Here is a 19,054-nt window from a genome sequence, read left to right on the forward strand (position 1 = left end):
TCACTCAGCTGTCCTCTGTACCTTGAGTCATAATCCAGAAATAATGTCTTACAGACAGAGGTGGTGCAAGAATGACCTGGGAACACCCGTATGTATTGGTTTGTCATTAGATTATGATTAATAACCTGTTGGCGCCGAGCGCATGCAAATATGCAGCCTCTCAACGGCTGGGCCTTAGGTTCCGAGCGGCTGCATATTTGTGTGCAATAGCGCCAATAAAGCTGTGCCGAGAGCGCACGTTGTGCACACTCCCGGCACAGTGACTGCCGGCTAACGGAATTGATCAGGAGTTTTCCTATCATGTGACAGCCAATCACCGCGGTCACTTGGCCAAAAACCAGTGTCCCCATCGGAGTGCCCTCTTGCATCAATCGGAGTACCTCCTTACATCAAGGATCCACATCAGAGTGCCCCGTTACATCAACTGTCCCCATCAGAGCCCCCCTTAAATCAGTTACTCTCGTTAGAGTGCCCCCATACATCAATTGTCCCCATCAGTTGTTCCCTTCAATGTTCTCCTTACATCAGTTGTCCCCATCAGACTGCCTAATGCACCAGTGGATGCACTCTTAGAGATCAGGGGAAGTACAAATAAAATCTGAGGAGGGAACAGCCCAACCCAGCATCCCACTAGAAACTGGCCTGCTTCATACTGTGACATTTAAATAGTCACAAAAAAAGTTAACCGTGCTTTGACCGCTTCCGGACCGCCCCACGTACATATACTGCGGCTGGGCGGCCCGTTTGTATGTGATTTTGTGCACGCAGTGTAGGGGGGCGCACACGCGCCGCCAGAGTTCCACTCATACTGTGATTGGACACAGCGGAAGCCAATCGGCAGGTACGATGGGCGTTATGACCCACCGATTGTTCTGTGGAGAGACGGATCAGCGCTATGCCTGTAAACAAGGCAAACCGCTGATCTGTCAGAGCGCAAAGGAGAGATCTTTGAGAGATCTCGTGTTTTTGTTCTGCACAATATGTAAGTGGGCATTTGCATGTATTCACAATTGTGCACATTTGTGTGCATGAGGCCGAAAATGCTGATTTTTCTTCCTTTTTTTTTTTTTTTCTAAAGAATGCATAGCACTTTAAAAAAAGAATAATAATAATAATAAAAAGCTGTACTGAGCTTTTTGAAGCTGCAGTGTGCAAGAAGCATAATGGTCCCCCATACAGTTAGAAATCACCTCCCAGGCACACACTTAACCCCGTGATTGACCCTGGTGTTAACGTCTTCCCTGCCAGTGCCATTTATACAAAGATCTGTGCTTTTTTTTTGCACTGATCACTGTATTAGTGTCACTTAGGGCCTGATCCTCAAAAGGGATACGACGGCGTATCTACTGATACGCCGTCGTATCCCTGTTTCTATCTATGGAACTGATCCACATAATCAGTTTCACATAGATTCACATAATGACTGCTCCTGGATCTAGGCAGACTCATACAGAGGAGCTTTCAATATATTTCTGGACTAATGATGGAATTGTCTGTGCAACGGTTTATATATGACTGCTGATGGCTGCAGAAGCTTCTTTAAATCACCCTGGACCTGTTCTATGTACTAAGTATTTGTACATTGCTTGCTGGTTCCATCTGGTGGACGTTTTTGGAGTTGAGCCCTGAAAGCTGCTTGCCACTTGGGAGGATATGATTATTGCTTTTTGACCTAGCCACAGGTCGAATTGCTGAGGTGAGAGGCCATCCATTAGCCTTGGTGGAGGATTATCCTGTCCTATGGGTCACAGATCTGATGAAGATTTCTGCACTTTTTATCACCATTGTATTTTTGGAGCACCTTTATCACTTTGCACTTTATGGACTTTATGATTATGTTTTTTTGATTATTCATATATTTTAGATTTATTTGCGCTGCACTATTTATTTATTTATTCACATAGATAGACAGAAGATCCGACATGTGTAAGGGACTTACACTGTCGGATCTAAGGATGCAGTACCGCAGCCGCCGCTAGGGGCATTTCTCGTCGAAATGCCGCTTCGGGTATGTAAATTAGCACTTACGGAGATCCACAAAGCTTTTACGCTTCGTTTTTTCTCCATAAGTATTAGTTTGCCGTCGCAATATTAGGGCTACTTTTACAAGGCCTAAACTGTTTAGGCCTTGTAAAAGTAGACACTTCTATCCCGCGTCGCCATCTTTTTTTTTTTTTCAAAATTTTTTTTTCCCGCCGCTACTCGTATTTTTTTTTTTTTTACTCCCGTCGCGATTCTCAAAACCCGGCGCAACGTAAAACCGTGCAAAGCACATCGGGAAAATGAGGTCGTGAGCATGCGCAGTACGGCCGGCGTGGGAGCGCGCCTAATTTAAATGGGACTCGCCCCATTAAATTAGGAACGCCTTGCGCCGGCCGGATTTAAGTTACACAGCCGAAAATTTCTAGGTAAGTGCTTTGTGGATCGGGCACTTAGGTAGAAATTTTCCGGCGGTGTAACTTAAATCCGAATATTTAAGTTACACCGGCTGGCTGTGGATCTGGCCCTTAGTGTCCAATTTGTAAAAAATTTTAAACTCCCTAAATCTTTCCCATAGTTTTTGGACGCTATAACTTTTGAGCAAATCAATCAATATACAGTGTGTGTTTTTTTTTTTTTTTTTTTTTTTTTTTTTTTACCAAAGATATGTGGTCGAATACATATTTGCCTAAATTGATGAAGAAATTCAATTTGTTTTATTTATTTTTACATTTATTGATCATGTTTAGTAGCAGAAAGTAAAAAATATTGTGCCGTATCCACAGTGCGTTTGCGCTGGCGTAACTTAAATCCCGAGGCGTAAGGCGGGGTTATTGCAAGTGGGAAGGAAGTGGGCGTGCTCCATTGTAATGAGCCGTGACCCCATGCAAATGAAGGGCCGGCAGTACTGCGCATGCGCGCACGAATCAGCATCTCACTGGGCATGTTCAGAACTTGGCTCGGCGCAATCAGTGAGATAGGAAAAAGGCCAAGTGTACTTAGTTTGAGAATCGCCCTGATTGTCTTTTATTCAAAATTGGCGGTCTTTTTGTTTATAGTGCAAGAAATGTAAACCGCAGAGGTGATCAAATGCCAAAATAAAGCTCTATTTGTGGGGAAAAAAAGGATATCAATTTTATTTGGGACAGCGTCGCACGGCTGAGCAATTGTCGGTTAAAATAACGCAGTGCTGTATCGCAAAAATGGCCTGGTCATGAAGTGGGGAAAAACCTTCCGGAGTAGTTAAAAGACAAAGCCACTGCTGCCCAGAGCCAACACTTTTTCTGCATTGTAAAACGTGATTTTTTACTGTGCTGGCAGTGTGGACCAGCCCTTGGTGTCAAAGAACGAGCTGCAGTTAAGACTGGGAGGGCTTGTGCCAGTGATTAAGTATAAGTGTAAACAAATTTAATTGGTCAGAATAATAGTTTATTCGAGCCATTAAAAATGAATTCACGCTCAAGTGCTAAATGCGCCTAGCGTTAACTTCTAAACTTTCCTTTCCTGAATGTGATTCTTTCTGCGATCAGGAGAGGAACATTTACTGCCTCTAAATGCTGCTGCTCCTCTGGTAAAAGTCTACGGGGTAGATTCAGGTAGGCAGGCGTAGCGTTGCGGCGGCGTAGTGTATCGTGTTTACACTACGCCGCCGTAAGTTAGCGAGGCAAGTACATGATTCACAAAGTACTTGCCTGCTAAGTTACGGCGGCGTAGCGTAAATCGGGCGGGCATAAGCGCGCCCAATTCAAATTTAGCTGAGGGGGCGTGTTTTATGGTAATGAGGGGTGACCTTACATGATTGACGTAATTTACGAACGGCGCATGCGCCGTCCGTGTACATATCCCAGTGTGCATTGCGGCAAAGTACGCCGCACGGTCCTTATGATTTCGACGTGGACGTAAATGACGTAAATCCCTATTCACGGACGACTTGCGCAAACAACGTAAAATTTTCGAATTTCGACGCGGGAACGGCGGCCATACTTAACATTACTATTCCAGCTATTTGATGGAATAACTTTAGGCCTGATAATGCGCTACGTAAACGGCGTATCTGTACTGCGTCGGCCGGGCGTACGTTCGTGAATAGGCGTATCTAGTGATTTACATATTCTACGCCGACCGCAATGGAAGCGCCACCTAGCGGTCAGACTAAAAATTACACTTTAGGATACGACGGTGTAAGACACTTACGCCGCTCGTATCTGAGCCTAATTTAAGCGTATCTGGTTACCAGAATACGCTTAAATTAGCGCCGGCGCAAATTCAGACTTGGGCTGGCGTATCTACTGATACGCCAGCCTAAGTCTTTCTGAATCTAGCTATATGTGTGAACGGACACAGGGATTGATTTACTAAACATGAAGAGTGCAAAATCGGGTAAAGCTCTATAAAGAAACCAATCGGCTTCCAGGTTGTTTTTTTTTTTTTTTTTTGGTCAAAGCTCAATTGAACAAGCTGAAGGTAGAAGCTCATTGGCTACCATGCAGAGCTGCACTAGATTTAGCATTTTACAGTTTTAGTAAATCAACCCCTATAGGCTTTAAGGCCCCTTTCACACTGGGGTGTTTTTCGGGCGTTATTCAAGGGTTTTTCAGGCGCTTTAGCGTTAAAAAAAAAAAAAAAAAACCTGTAAAGCGCCTGAAAGCCTCATCTGCAATCCCAGTGTCAAAGCCTGAGTGCTTTCAGAGCCCTTTCACACTGCCAGCGCCCGAAAAACGCTGGTAAAGCACCGCTAAGACCCTAACGTTTTAGGGTGTTTTTGCAGTGCCTCAGTGTGAAAGGGTAAGGCGTTTTTACAGCGCTTTCAATTCATTTCAATGGAGAGGGGCGTTTTTTGTAGCGTTTTTTTCAGCGCCCAAAAGCTGCTCCAAAGATGCTGCTTGCAGGACTCGGTGTGAAAGGGTCCATTGAGATGCATGGAGAGCGTTTTATGAGCGTTTTAATAGCGCTATTTTTAACACTAAAACGCTGTAAAAACGCTTCAGTGTGAAAGGGGTCTTAATAAGTTGTGTTCAGGGGCTTTGGCAAAAAATGCCAAAAGCTCCAAAAAACTTGAGTTTAGGAGCAGCAGTGTGCATGAGGCCTTCGAGATCACTCCCTAATTAATTCTGACATCCCCTGATCGGTCTAACTTGAGGAAAGAATTACTCAATTTGATAGCATTTCTCTAGTTGATAACGGTTAAGCCAGCGCCAGGCCAATTTTTCTGCTTTGTTTTAGTGCCTTTATTTCTATACAGTGTACCCTGCCACTGCTAGCTTCAGTTAGAGCCGGTTCACACTGGGGCGACTTGCGAACTGACTTCATGTCGTCCCAAGTCGCGCTGTAGAGAAAAACAATGGAAGTGAATGAGAGCGGTGTTAATACACACGACTCAAGGCGATCCGACTTCAGAAAAGGTTCCTGTACTACTTCAATCCGACTTGTAGGCGATTTGTACCCATTGATTTCAATGGAAGTCGCCTCCAAGTCTGATCACTGTCTTAACTGAAGCAACTTTCCAGGAAGATAACATACATTTCTCAGGCAAACCTCTCCTGCCCCTCCCCCTCCCTCTCCCAGAGCTGATTGTTGTTTGTTTGGCCACTGGAAAGTCTCAAGTCGTGTTGTAAATCGCCCCAGATCGCCCTTTGGTTCATGTTCAAGTCGTGTCGGAGTCGCCTCTGAAAGTCGCGCTGGAAGTCGGGTCGCCCTAGTGTGAACCGACTCTAAGGCCCCGTACACACGGGAGGATTTATCCGCGGATACGGTCCAGCGGACCGTTTCCACGGATAAATCCTCTCGAAGATTTGCGCGGATTTTGATGCGATTGAGTGTACTCACCATCGAATCGAAATCTGCGCCGAAATCCTCTGACGATGACGTGTCGCGCCGTCGCCGCGATGATGACGCGGCGACGTGCGCGACGCAGTCATATAAGGAATTCCACGCATGCGTCGAATCATTACGACGCATGCAGGGGATCCCTTTGGACGGATTGATCCGGTGAGTCTTTACAGACCAGCGGATCAATCCGTTGGGATAGATTCCAGCGGATAGATTTGAAGACATGTCTTCAAATATTTATCTGCTGGAATTCGGAAATATCCGCGGATAAATATCCGCTGGAATGTACACACCATAGAATCTATCCGCTGAAACCGATCCGCTGAGATTTTTCAGCGGATGGATTCATTCGTGTGTATGGGGCCTTAGTGTAGAGCAAAGCTAGGTTGTTGAAAGTATACATGATGGTAGATGTACAGAAATTTCTTTATCCTTAATTTAGTAAACTATGTTCAGTATTTTATTCTATTTATTCCATTCATGTTTAAACTTGAGCTGTTTTTTGCTCTTTCTTTCTTAGGTTCTGTGACAACGCCTGATCAGCTAATCGCGCTCGATATCAAACATGGCGTAGAAGCTAAGAATTATGAGGGTGTAAGTTTATTATCTGACCAATACAATGCATGAGTTGTATGTACAGTGCATTTATAAAATTGTGCCTTTTTGTCCCTGTCACATTTCAGCTGGCCAAGGCAGAGAAACTGAAGCCCCTGGAGGTTTTATTAAGACGTCTAGAGGACCTGTCACAGTCTATCATTAAAGATTTTTCATACATGAAAAAGCGGGAAGAAGAAATGAGTGACACAAATGGTGAGTGAAGGTTGAGATTCTGTCAAGACTGGGACAGAGTTGATGATTGAAGAAGGTTGATCATTGCTGATGTTCAGACGTAACTTTTATTTAAGGATTAAGCTGGGGATCTCTAGCCTCTGTCTGCAGTGAAGTGGACCTGTCACATGACCTTGCTAAAACACGTAGATTGCCATTTTTATCGGTTATTGGCTCCATAGAAGTCTGAGGCCAATTCCTACAGTTCAGTCAATGCACAAGACTGGAATAATTTTAGCAAAGGCAGGACAACACTGACAACCTTTTATGCTAATCAGATTTAAGACCAGCTTTAAGATGTTTCTTTACCCTGTCCTCGGGGGTGGCATTTGGGGGAAACCAGGCTATCATCGCCTAAGCCCTCGCATTCCTATGTTGGCCGTCCCTGCTTAGCTTGTGACTTTGGAGAACAACTTTGATGCTACTTTAATCCGACTTCACACTTTCTGGATCAAAGTCTCCTTTAAAAGTCGAATCAAAGTAGTGCAGGCACCAAAGGTGTGCCAAGGTGTTCCTAATCACCCTGTGTGGTGCAGATTGCACCGAAACATACTGCGTCAAACGTGCACTAACGCACAGAAAAATACAGTATTAAATGGCACATAACACACTGAAATATACAACGTTAAACATGCAGTAATGCACAGAAATATACTGCGTTAAACATGCAGGAATGCACAGAAACATACTGCGTTAAACGTGCAGTAATGCACGGAAATAGACCCCTGATATTTCACTAAAGCTCCCTAATGGGGCTCCTAAAATAAAAAAATGGATTAAAAATAAAAACTACTGACACCATCTACCGCTCTGCTGAGCTGACACCATCCACTGCCCTACTGACACTGTCCACTGCTCTACTGACACCATTAGTATACTGTATATGCACATGCAAATATGTTTGATCTTTGGGGTGCACACCCTAATGCAATAAGCTGTGCACACCTATGGCAGGCACCTTTTCAAAGTCGCTACAACTTTAAGTTGCATAGATTGGAATGGATGCCATTGAAATTAATGAGCTGTGATGTGTAATGCAACTTTGTGTCCAAAGTTGCATGACAAGTAACACTAGTGGAAACTGAGCCTTAGCCAGCTAGATTCTTCCACCTACCTTATTTGTGGGGGTCTCCACCCCCCCACGGGACATGTATTCTGACAGCTGCACTCCATGAACAAGCTGAATTTTGTTCAGTGTATGACGAGTTTTAGGCTGGATTCACATATGAGCACGCAGCGGCTCACCGCAGGAGTCCGGTGCATCCTCGTTTCAGGTTCGATTTCAGCCTGAATTTTTGGTTGAATTTGGACCCAAAACTAACCAAAAAACACACAGGGCTCCTGTGCAAGTCGCACCAGAGCGGCTGTGGAGATATCTGACAAAGTGCAGCGAGACGCCAGTACGAAACTGGCTGTGAAGACACAAGGTTTCACTGCCAGTTTCCCTGGCTACACCCAAAAGCCGATTCAAAAATCGGCTCGGGTAAGGACAACGCTGGATGCCTGGACAGCAGCTACAATATTTGTACCTGCTGACTTTTAACTTTTTTTAACGGGGTGGCAGAACTCCTCTTTAACCTGACATATGTTTTAATTTTCCCCACTGTTTCCAAAAAAATGTTTGGTTGTGGTCGGACTTTTAGGTCTTTAAATTCTGAATGGAAGATTAAATACCTGGATAACAAATCATTACAATCCCTTATTACTATTGCTTAGTTTATTTTTGGCTAGTACTGTATATATGCTGCCACGTGACATAATTTCCTTAGGCTGGTTACACGCTACAAATGTTTTTTTTTTACTTCAGCCAGCTGGGTTGAAGGAAAAAAAAGATTGCCGCACTAACACAAACAATGTTGGACTGTCCCCCCACCAGTACACAGAACACACTGATCAGCACTTGCAGCCATTAAAGGGGTTGTAAACCCACAAAAAAAAGGATCTGCAAGACAAAGGGATAATGAGCTAGTATGCATAGCATACTAACTCATGAAATACTCACCTTGGATCGAAGTCCCGGCAGCGGACCGGTCCCAGCACACGGCTCTGCCCGGCGACATGTCTCCTGGAGTTATTTCCGGGTATCATGGGCTCCGACGCTGTGATGACATCAGGTTTAGGAGATATCCACGGTAGCTACAGGTAAGCCTTATTATATGCTCTTGAACTTTAACTGCCAGCGCTGGTGGGATGTTGGTTTTCCAGCATTGGCGTCAGACAAAAGCCAGTCCTTAGACTGGCCTCTGTAGAACAGACGGCTGGCTATACATGTGGGCCGAAAGTCGGTTGATTCCTGGCAAACTGACTGTTTTTCACCGATTTTTCTGCCTGTGTTTACCTAGCTTAGGGCTCTGCAGAACCATTATTCTCAATGACATTTTGTAAACCTGACATGTCAGGAAGGCCTCATTTACACCTGAGTATTTTGTACCTCAAAGCTCTCGGCATCCTAAATCCCATGTATGTCAGTGGTGACTGTTCACATGTGAGCACTCAAACACCTGTAGCTTGAAGCCTGAAGCTCCAAAAGCTAAATACCGTATATACTTGAGTATAAGTCGCCCCGAATATAAGCCAAGGCACCTAATTTTACCACAAAAAAACTGGGAAAACGTGTTGACTCGAGTATAAGCCTAGGGTGTCCATCTGCATGCCTCACTTTGCCTCACTGTGTCCATGCGCATGCCTCACTGCGCATGCATTGATTTATTTATTATTACTATTTGTTTGTGAAGCGCACATATACCACCAGTTGGTGGTGCCAAAGCGCTTTGTGCCAGATTGCCGGATGTTCTGGCGAGGGTAGCATAAATAAACGCAACTGCTGCAGAGCAGCAGGAGATAGAGAAGAAGAGGAGAGGGAGAGAAAGATTTAAAGGTCAGCGAGTGGATGAACAGGAAAATTGGCCTAGGATTGGAATGCTTGGAAAAATAGCCAGGTCTTCAGCTTTTTCCTGAACGTATATAGGCTTGGGGAGATACGAATGGTAAGCGGGGTTTGGTTCCAGAGAGTTACCCCCGCAGAGCCCATCTATTTTCCTCCCATGGAATTTAGCCTATCGGTATTGCCAGTGATTAGAGCTTTGTCGGCTGAACGGAGACAGCGTCTAGGTGTATAGTGTGGGGTCAGGTCTGATAGAAACTGAGGGCCCAGCTGGTGGTAACCCCTGTAAATCAGGCAGAGGATTTTATAATCGGCACGTTTTGTAACAGGGAGCCAGTGGAGTTCTTTGAGCACAGGGCTGATGTGATCTTGCTTTTGAAGATTGTAAATAAGCCTGGCTGCTTGGTTCTGCACCAGCTGCAGTTTCTTGGACCATTTGATGGGAATGCCTAGAAGGACTCTGTTTGAAAAGTCTAGGCGAGAGATAATTAGTGCCTGGACTAAATAGTTCCTTTGATCTTGGGTCAGGAGATGTTTGGTTTTGCGGATGAGTCGTAAAAAATGGGTAGCTCTCGAAACCGATTGTCTGACCTGGGGAATCATACTTAGTTTTTCGCCCAGGATAACCCCCAGGACCGTCGCCTTATCTTTCGGTTTTGGTGTCAAGCCCAACTCGGTGGGCCAGTTTTGAAGGAAGTCAGTCTTGCCTTTTCAAACTACCATGACCTCTGTTTTGTTACCATTAAGGCACAATTTGTTGATGGCCATCCAGTGGTAAATATCACGCAGACAATTGGCCACCCTTCCCCCATACTCACTTTAAAATGCGAACACACACTTATGGTAGTTAGTTTTTGTTCGAATAATAAGATAGCATTTTCCAGCGAGTTTGTGTCTCGTTCTAGGTTGTCCAGCACGACTTCCTTGGGATCCAAGGGGGGTTGACAAAAGGTGCTGTTTTTGATAAGTTTGGGGAAATTAATTGGTGATAATCTTATTCAAATTACGGGTAGGGGGGGCCTGGAATCATTGGGTTTTTTGGCATAGGAGAACGTGGGGCGAAGGCGGGAAGTTTGCAGCTCACCATTTTATGGTCAGACCAGGGGATGTCGGTGATAGTAATATCCTCGTGGGAGCAGTTTAATGTGAATAAAGCGTCATGTGGGTCCATTGACGAGTTGGAAAAAAACAAGTTCCGTCATATCCGAGGGATCTTCCAGCCAGTAGTTTAGATCAGTGTTTCCCAACTCCAGTCCTCAAGGCACACCAACAGGTCATGTTTTCAGGCTTTCCATTATTTTGCACAGGTGATTTGATCAGTTTCACTGCCTTAGTAATTACCACAGCCGTTTCATCTGAGGGAAATCCTGAAAACATGACCTGTTGGTGTGCCTTGAGGACTGGAGTTGGGAAACACTGGTTTAGATCACCTTGAATTATAATCCTGTCGGCCAGGGTTAGTGCCTGTAGGATGTAGGCGTTGAAGTCTGCAATAAAGGTGGCGTCTCCTAAACCTGGAGGATGGTAAATAGTGAGGCGGAGGAAACTGTTGTTGTTGTCAATCAGACATCGGGTGGCCAGCGCTTCAAAGGAGGAAGCTTAAGGGATGGACAGTTCCGTACATGCGATGGATTGGTCAAAGATGACTGCGACCCCGCCGCCTATGCGAGAGCCTGGGCGGTTTTTAGTGATAATGTTGTACCCCTTTGGTAGCATGTCATCCAGAAGGGCAGGGTAGTCGGCTTTGAACCATGTTTCGGTGATAGATATAATATGGGGGTGCATCGTGTCGGTTTTTTCCAGCTGACCGTACATTAGGGTGTGCTAGGTGAAAGAGTTCAACTGATTTTGGGATGACTTTCCGGTTATTTGCTTGTACCGTAGTTAGGGGTGCAACGGATCGTCACTGATCCGTGATCCGAACGGGTCACTCCGTTCGGATCGGCACACCACGCGATCCGCGGAGCGGTCCGGAGCCTCGGCCGTAGGAAAGTCCCCGGCTTCGGCCTAGCTCCGGAGCGGCGGCCATCTTGCTCCACCCCAACCAATCACAGATCGGCTGTGATTGGTTGGATGGGATGTCCCGTCTCTACACCTGATTGGCCCGCATGATGAGCGCCCTCTCTGATTGGAAGGCTTCCCGGATTGACTGGCTTACTTGGCGGCGCTCTGGGAATCATCTCTGCTGACCTGTGTCTTCATTCCGGTGCCTTGGCTTTCACTTTAGCTCCGATTAGAATAACGTCTGTGATGTGTTTACCATTTAAGTAAATGAGCTCCAAAAATGTATTCCGAACCCACAGCTCCGGCTGATTCATACACAGACTGTGCAAGGGAGCAAAATGCTGCCACAAACCGGTTAAGAGTAATGCATATTTCAATAGTACATGCCTCTATACCACCGCTGTGCACACTCCAATTTCTGGGATAACGCACACTCCATGCAATCTGCCTGCACACTGATTAAACTTCTCCTGCAAACAGACCAGGTGGATAGGAAGGATGGCACAGGTCAGTGATGTAGCCCAGGAGGGTACCAGCAGTTATAGAGCTTTAAATGAAGCCATAAAAGGTTTTGGGCAATTTATAAAAAAAAATTAAAGTTTACAAATTTGCAAAAAAATAAAAAAACAGTATATTTATATAAAATCTCATATACGTATATACTTTTTACATGTTACATTTTAAAAGCCGCAGCAAACCTTACATGTTTGCTAATGTGACAGAACACCTCTGATTTTCAAACATGTACGGTTTGCTGCGGCTTTTAAAATTTAACATGTAAACAGTCTGTCAGATTTACAGATACTGTATTTAAGCACATAAGCTACATTTTGTGTTGAAAATAACTGAATCTAAAACTCTGTTGAGTGTAACAAGATTAGTCTTTTTATTTTTTATTTTTTGCTGATCCGAAAAATGATCCGATCCGAGGATCGATCCGATCCGTGAGTTTTTTGATCCGTTGCACCCCTAACCGTAGTGGTGCATCTGACTTTCCCTATGCCTTCGGAGGCACAGAGGGTGGAGATGTGCGAGGGTAGTTGGGTCATGTGATTATTCAACAGTCGTAGTTAACTAAAATCATAATACAGTTTACCTTTGTGTGTCTGGGTTACGCAGCAGGGTGGTAGCTGTTGGTCCTGGGAAGGTGCACTGAGGGCAATATAGCAGGGTGCGGGCTGAGCCCGGAGGGGCGCCATTTTATGGGCGGAAGCCGAGTCCTGAGTGGCAGGCGTCCTGGTTGCCTGGGTAAGCCTCTTCACATACACAGCGCTGCCGCCAGGGGAGACGCAGCAGGGGGAGAGCGGGCTGCAGCACCAGGAGCAAGCTGGGGTAAGGTGGCGGCAGATGGTAGTAGAGAACGGAGACCTGTAGAGACGGAAGTTCAGCACAGCATTTAGAATGTCACTGGTTGTCGGAGACGTGGCGGCGCCATTTTATGGGCGGAAGCCGAGTCCTGAGTGGCAGGTGTCCTGGTTGCCTGGGTAAGCCTCTTCACATACACAGCGCTGCCACCAGGGGAGACGCAGCGGGGGGAGAGCGGGCTGCAGCACCAGGAGCAAGCTGGGGTAAGGTGGCGACAGATGGTAGTAGAGAACGGAGATCTGTGGAGACCTGTAGAGACAGAAGTTCAGCACAGCATGTAGAATGTGTCCATGCGCATGCCTCACTGTGTCCATGCCCATGCCTCACTGTGTCCATGCCTCACTGTGTCCATGCCTCACTGTGTCCATGCCTCACTGTGTCCATGACTAGACTGACATTTAACATGGGAGTCTATGGAAGGGGTGCCTGGCTTTGAAAAGTTGGTGCTCCCCAGCTGTAGGTCCCCCAGACAATAAACTTTGCACACTTGTAGAGTAGAAATGGTGCCACATGTTTGCCAAGATCCGGGTCCAGGGGACCTACAACCAGCCGGTTCCCGGGTCCCCAAAGTTACCGAATAAATTACAGTTTAACATGGGAGTGTATGGAAGGGGTGCCCGGCTTTAAAAAATCGGTGCTCCCCGGCCGTAGGTCCCCGGACAACAAACTTTGCACACTTGTAGAGGAAGAGTGGGGCCAAGTTTGGGGTCCAGGGGACCTACGGCCAGCCGGTACCGGGTCCCCAAAGTCCGGGAGATCAGACACAAAAAGGTGACTGTATTATAAGCCGAGGGGGGCACTTTCAGCACAAAAAAATCGGCTTATACTCGAGTATATACGGTAAGCTTCTTTTGAGGCAGATTTGGTCCCATAAAGTTCAATGAGAACGCCTGTAAACTCAAGCTTTTTTTTTTTTTTGGCGATCATAAAAGATTTACTTAATATTACATTTACAATACTGAAATGTTCTACCTGCATATATTGACTTACTGTTTTCTTCCTCACAGAATCCACCAGCCAGCGTGTCCTTTACTTCACTACGTTTTCTATGTTTTGCCTTGTCGCTCTTGCCACTTGGCAAGTGTTCTACCTCAGGAAATTCTTCAAATCCAAGAAACTCATAGAGTAATGTGTGGACTTGGATGAAAGACTTATGACGTGCCAAGTAACTAAGAAAGACCAAGTGGATGTGCAGTTTACAATTAGTTTCCGCATTGTGGCACATTTGTGTAAATTGATAATGGTGAGGGATATATATGAGTAGGTGCACAAGTAGCTGTAAATCTAATTCTTGTATTTGGTACAAATTGAAACCTAAAAGCAGCATTCTGGTTGCTGTGATTTACAGCTACCTGCACAGTCTCACAAATGTCCTTCACGATACACTACAATGTATTGAGCTGGGTATAATGAGAGATTTTTGATAATGGATTATGATGTTCAATAGAGATTATGTATACCATTTTGAGATTTTGTAACAGACCCGTAAATCCAAAGAGGAGGTGTGAACTATTTTAGTGGAAGAAACAATGGAAAGTCTGAAGCCAAAATATTTTTTATTACCTCTGTACTTGATTAAACTCTCCTGTGGAATATATTTTTGATACTACTAAGTATTCTGCCCTGGTAGGCTTATTTTAATAAACCAAAGCCAAGAACTGCAGTGATATACAAAGTCCGGTAACCTATCACAGCCAGCCAGGTTTTTAAAGACAGATTGCTGAAAGTTGTATTTTAAATTGATCACTGTTCGTTATTACACTTTGCATGTTGCTCTTTGCCTGATTAAATCCAATAATCTGTTACATTTCCTTCAATGGTTGTCCATGTCGTTTTTTTTTTTTTTTTTTTTAAACCCTCAAGGCCGCATTCACACCAGAGCGTTTTCTGGCGTTTTGTCTTGCGTATTCGCATACATCGTTGTCCGACGTTTTTGAACTTCGCCGTTCTTTATTTTAGCCAATAGGAAAAATTATCATCTCTTTCATCACTTGTTGCTATGTTTGTAGATTTTTTTTATCTTCTTCCTGGGTGAATATTCTATTTCACAGAACAGATTAAAGCGACAAAACGCCCGTAGAAACGCTCGTTGCGCTAGACGATTGAATCAAGCGTTTCCATGGGAATTCAAATGTTCAAAAACGCCCAAATCCGCCTCTAGCGTTTTATAGCTTCAGGCTACAAAACGCTCAGGTGTGAATGCAGCCTAACAGAATACTATTTTACATTGTTGCACAGAAGCTTTTATCTAGATGACAAAGTAATTTACTGTCATTGCAGTTATGTACAAATTTGCTGTGAACCACATTATTATTATTTTTTTAGCTAAATGCCAAGGTCTTGTGATAGTGTGATGGCCTCGTGCAGTGACTGATGAAGTCATAGTGTCTGAAATTTCTATCCTGACCATGCAATAGCTGATGTTTAAAGGATAAGTTCACCTTTATCCAAAAACTGTCTATGCAGGTAAGGGACGCTTGTAGATAAAAAATAACACTGCAGCTTTGATCAAAGTTAAATAATGTTTTGCTATAGGTGTAGGCCATTTACAAACCTCCTGAAACCTGACTGAAAAACTTCCAGAGATGGCATCATCCCACCCTGCCACGTTGCTCCCCTTGTATGCCTACCTGCTCCCTTGTCACAGTGATGCTGCGACAGAGGAGACCGTGGACTGCACATGTGTGGGGGTTTGAAAGCTTGCTGCTGTGATGGAGGTAAGCAATAATGTCTGGGAGTGTCTTTGCAATGTCCTAGCAACAAGGAAGGATGGGATAATGTCATCTCTGAGATTTCTTTATCCAGGCTTCAAGAGGTCTTAAATGACTTGCACCAGTAGCAAGAACATTATCTAACTTTAATCAAAGCTGCTCAGTTTATTTTTATGTACAGACGCCCCTTATCTACATAGGTAAAGGTGAACTAACCCTATAACTGCTCATCTGATGATCATTTATTTACCACACTTCTACAAAGTTTGTATGTTTGGTTGAAAAACATTCTTCATCTAATATTTGCTTTGTGTGCAGTCTGTTTTAAAAAGCTGAATGTGATTACTGTATGCGTGTTAGCAAATTTTGCACTTTTTTTTGCAATGATTGAAAATAACTCAAATTCTAGAAGGTGTTATTCTGGCAATTTTTAATAAATTTTTACTGGGTAATGTAAATGTGTGAATATTATTTCTTTCCCATGTGGTACCTTAAATCACACTGAGTCTCCATGATTTATTTATTACAGGTTTATATAGCATTTTAAATAGCGCCGACAATTTCTGCAGCACTATACACACACACACACACACACGTGTGTTTGTATACAGTATGTGTGTATATATATATATATATATGTGTGTGTGTGTGTGTGTGTGTGTGTGTGTGTGTGTGTGTGCACTCAGTGAGTTTACCGTTTTTAAGATCCCTAACTCGCGTTCATACATACACATACTAGGGCCAATTTAGACAGACCAAATGAACCTACCATCATGTCTTTAAAGTGTGGGCTGAAACTCACACAGGGAGAACATGCAAACTCCATTCTACTGTTTAATATCCAGTTCTGAAATCCAGAAGTGCTCAATGCTGATGGAGTCTGGATATATTAATCACCAGTGGTGCATGGTGGTCAGAATTTTAAGGGGGTCGCAAAATAGACCTGGCCCCCTCACTCGCAGGCTCTTGCACTACATAGTTGGCAGATCTATAAGAGATTGCACAGACTGTATTGTGTATGGTCTGATGAAAAAGGGGATTGGACAGAGTATGGTCAGCTTTAGGACAATACCAAGAAATAAACTGCTTTCATATATGAAACATTAGGGATAGTCAGGATATGCACAACCAGCAGGAAGGGATGGACAGGTAGGTGAGTAGGTAGGTGGATGGATGCAGCAAGGAAGGAGATATTTAATGATCAGGAGATAGATCTGCCTGTCAGTGTTCTGATCCAGCACAGATCAGTGTACAGTGAAGGAAGATTGGCTGGATGGATGTGGTGGGTGGAGGATGGATGTGTGTATATATAGGTGGGTGGATAGCCGATGGGGTGGAAGGATGGGATTGATGGAATGCGATGGATGGATGATACGGTGGTGGTAGGATGGGTGGATGGATGGAATGTGATGGATGCATGGGATGGGTGGAATACGGTGGGTGGATGGATGGGGTGGTGGGTGGATGGATGCAGTGGAAGGATGGGATGGATAGTTGGATGGTTGATGGGGTGGATGGATGATGGGGTTGATGGATGGATGTGGTGGTAGGATGAATGTATGGATGGGGTGGGTGGAAGCAGTGGGTGGATGGGATGGATGCAGCAAGGAAGGAGATATTTAATGATCAGGAGATAGATCTGCCTGTCAGTGTTCTGATCCAGCACAGATCAGTGGCCACAAGTTTTGAGAATGACACAAATATTAGTTTTCACAAAGTTTGTTGCTAAACTGCTTTTAGATCTTTGTTTCTGTGACGTAGTGAAATATAATTACACGCACTTCATACGTTTCAAAGGCTTTTATTGACAATTACATGACATTTATGCAAAGAGTCAGTATTTGCAGTGTTGGCCCTTCTTTTTCAGGACCTCTGCAAATTCGACTGGGCATGTTCTCAATCAACTTCTGGGCCAATTCCTGACTGATAGCAACCCATTCTTTCATAATCACTTCTTGGAGTTTGTCAAAATTAGTGGGTTTTTGTTTGTCCACCCGCCTCTTGAGGATTGACCACAAGCTCTCAATGGGATTAAGATCTGGGGAGTTTCCAGGCCATGGACCCAAAATTTCAACGTTTTGGTCCCCGAGCCACTTAGTTATCACTTTTGCCTTATGACACGGTGCTCCATCGTGCTGGAAAATGCATTGTTCTTCACCAAACTGTTGTTGGATTGTTGGAAGAAGTTGCTGTTGGAGGGTGTTTTGGTACCATTCTTTAATTATGGCTGTGTTTTTGGGCAAAATTGTGAGTGAGCCCACTCCCTTGGATGAGAAGCAACCCCACACATGAATGGTCTCAGGATGCTTTACTGTTGGCATGACACAGGACTGATGGTAGCGCTCACCTTTTCTTCTCCGGACAAGCCTTTTTCCTGATTCCCCAAACAATCGGAAAGAGGCTTCATCAGAGAATATGACTTTGCCCCAGTCCTCAGCAGTCCATTCACCATTTTTCTGCAGAAGATCAATCTGTCCCTGATGTTTTTTTTGGAGAGAAGTGGCTTCCTTGCTGCCCTTCTTGACACCAGGCCATCTTCCAAAAGTCTTCGCCTCACTGTGCGTGCAGATGCGCTCACACCTGCCTGCTGCGTGCGGTGGAATTTTTTTTTAATGGGATTAAGTTAATTTTCATGGCAAAGAGGAAATTTGCAATTAGTTGCAATTTGTCTGATCACTCTTCATAACATTCTGGAGTATATGCAGTTTCCCATCTCAAAAACTGAGGCAGCAGACTGTGAAAATGAGTATTTGTGTCATTCTCAAAACTTTTGGCCATGGCTGTACAGTGAAGGAAGCTTGTCTTCCCCTACTCCTAGCACAATGTCACCATGCCATCCAGTATGATCAGATCCCCCCTGCCCAGGAGATCTAATCTTTGCTCTCAGGCTGGGAATAAATGCAGCAGGATAAGAGGAGAGGAGAAGCCTGAACTAGCATAACATTATCTTATCCACTGTGTGCCAGGCTGCCCCTCCCCCTACCTGCCACACACTGAACACTAGCAGCCCCATCCAGATGTATCCCCATCCAGAGCGTCACGAGTTGCCGAAAGAAGCCGAGCGTCGAGTCGGCACTATACGGTGCCTGCGCACCAACGTTCGGCTTCTTTCGGCAACTCGTGGCGCTCCTTATGCAACGGGGGGAGTAGTTTTTGTCATCACGTCAATCACTAACTGCTGCATAGGAACTCCCGCGGAATTCACTACCCAGAAGCCGGTTAAGAAAATAGCTATACGAGGTATGTACAGCAAAAAAAAAAAATCGTCATACTGTCAATGTCGAGACTGAGCTCAATTTAATGTTAGAAAATTGTTTTTAGGGTGAACCCCCGCTTTAGGATTTCCTGCTTAATGACCAGGCCATTTTTTGCAATATGGCACTACGTTGCTTTAACTGACAATTGTGCGGCCATGCGACGCTGTACCCAAACAAAATTAAGCTTTTTTTTTTGG

At 44.6% G+C, this 19,054-nt stretch overlaps 1 protein-coding gene across 1 annotated transcript in view; it reads left to right on the forward strand.

Annotated features, from left to right (window-relative positions):
* Nucleotides 1-14,706, forward strand: part of LOC120917541 (transmembrane emp24 domain-containing protein 10-like) — a 32,977-nt gene extending 18,271 nt beyond the window's left edge. The window contains exons 3-5 of the mRNA XM_040328908.1: nucleotides 6,329-6,402; nucleotides 6,492-6,618; nucleotides 13,897-14,706. Coding sequence (XP_040184842.1) covers nucleotides 6,329-6,402; nucleotides 6,492-6,618; nucleotides 13,897-14,018 — 323 coding nt within the window. The 3' untranslated portion in view covers nucleotides 14,019-14,706. The remainder of the gene's footprint in view (nucleotides 1-6,328; nucleotides 6,403-6,491; nucleotides 6,619-13,896) is intronic.
* Nucleotides 14,707-19,054: the final 4,348 nt, after the last annotated feature.

The sequence above is a fragment of the Rana temporaria genome, chromosome 11 (genome assembly GCF_905171775.1).
Source record: "Rana temporaria chromosome 11, aRanTem1.1, whole genome shotgun sequence".
Taxonomy (NCBI): domain Eukaryota; kingdom Metazoa; phylum Chordata; class Amphibia; order Anura; family Ranidae; genus Rana; species Rana temporaria.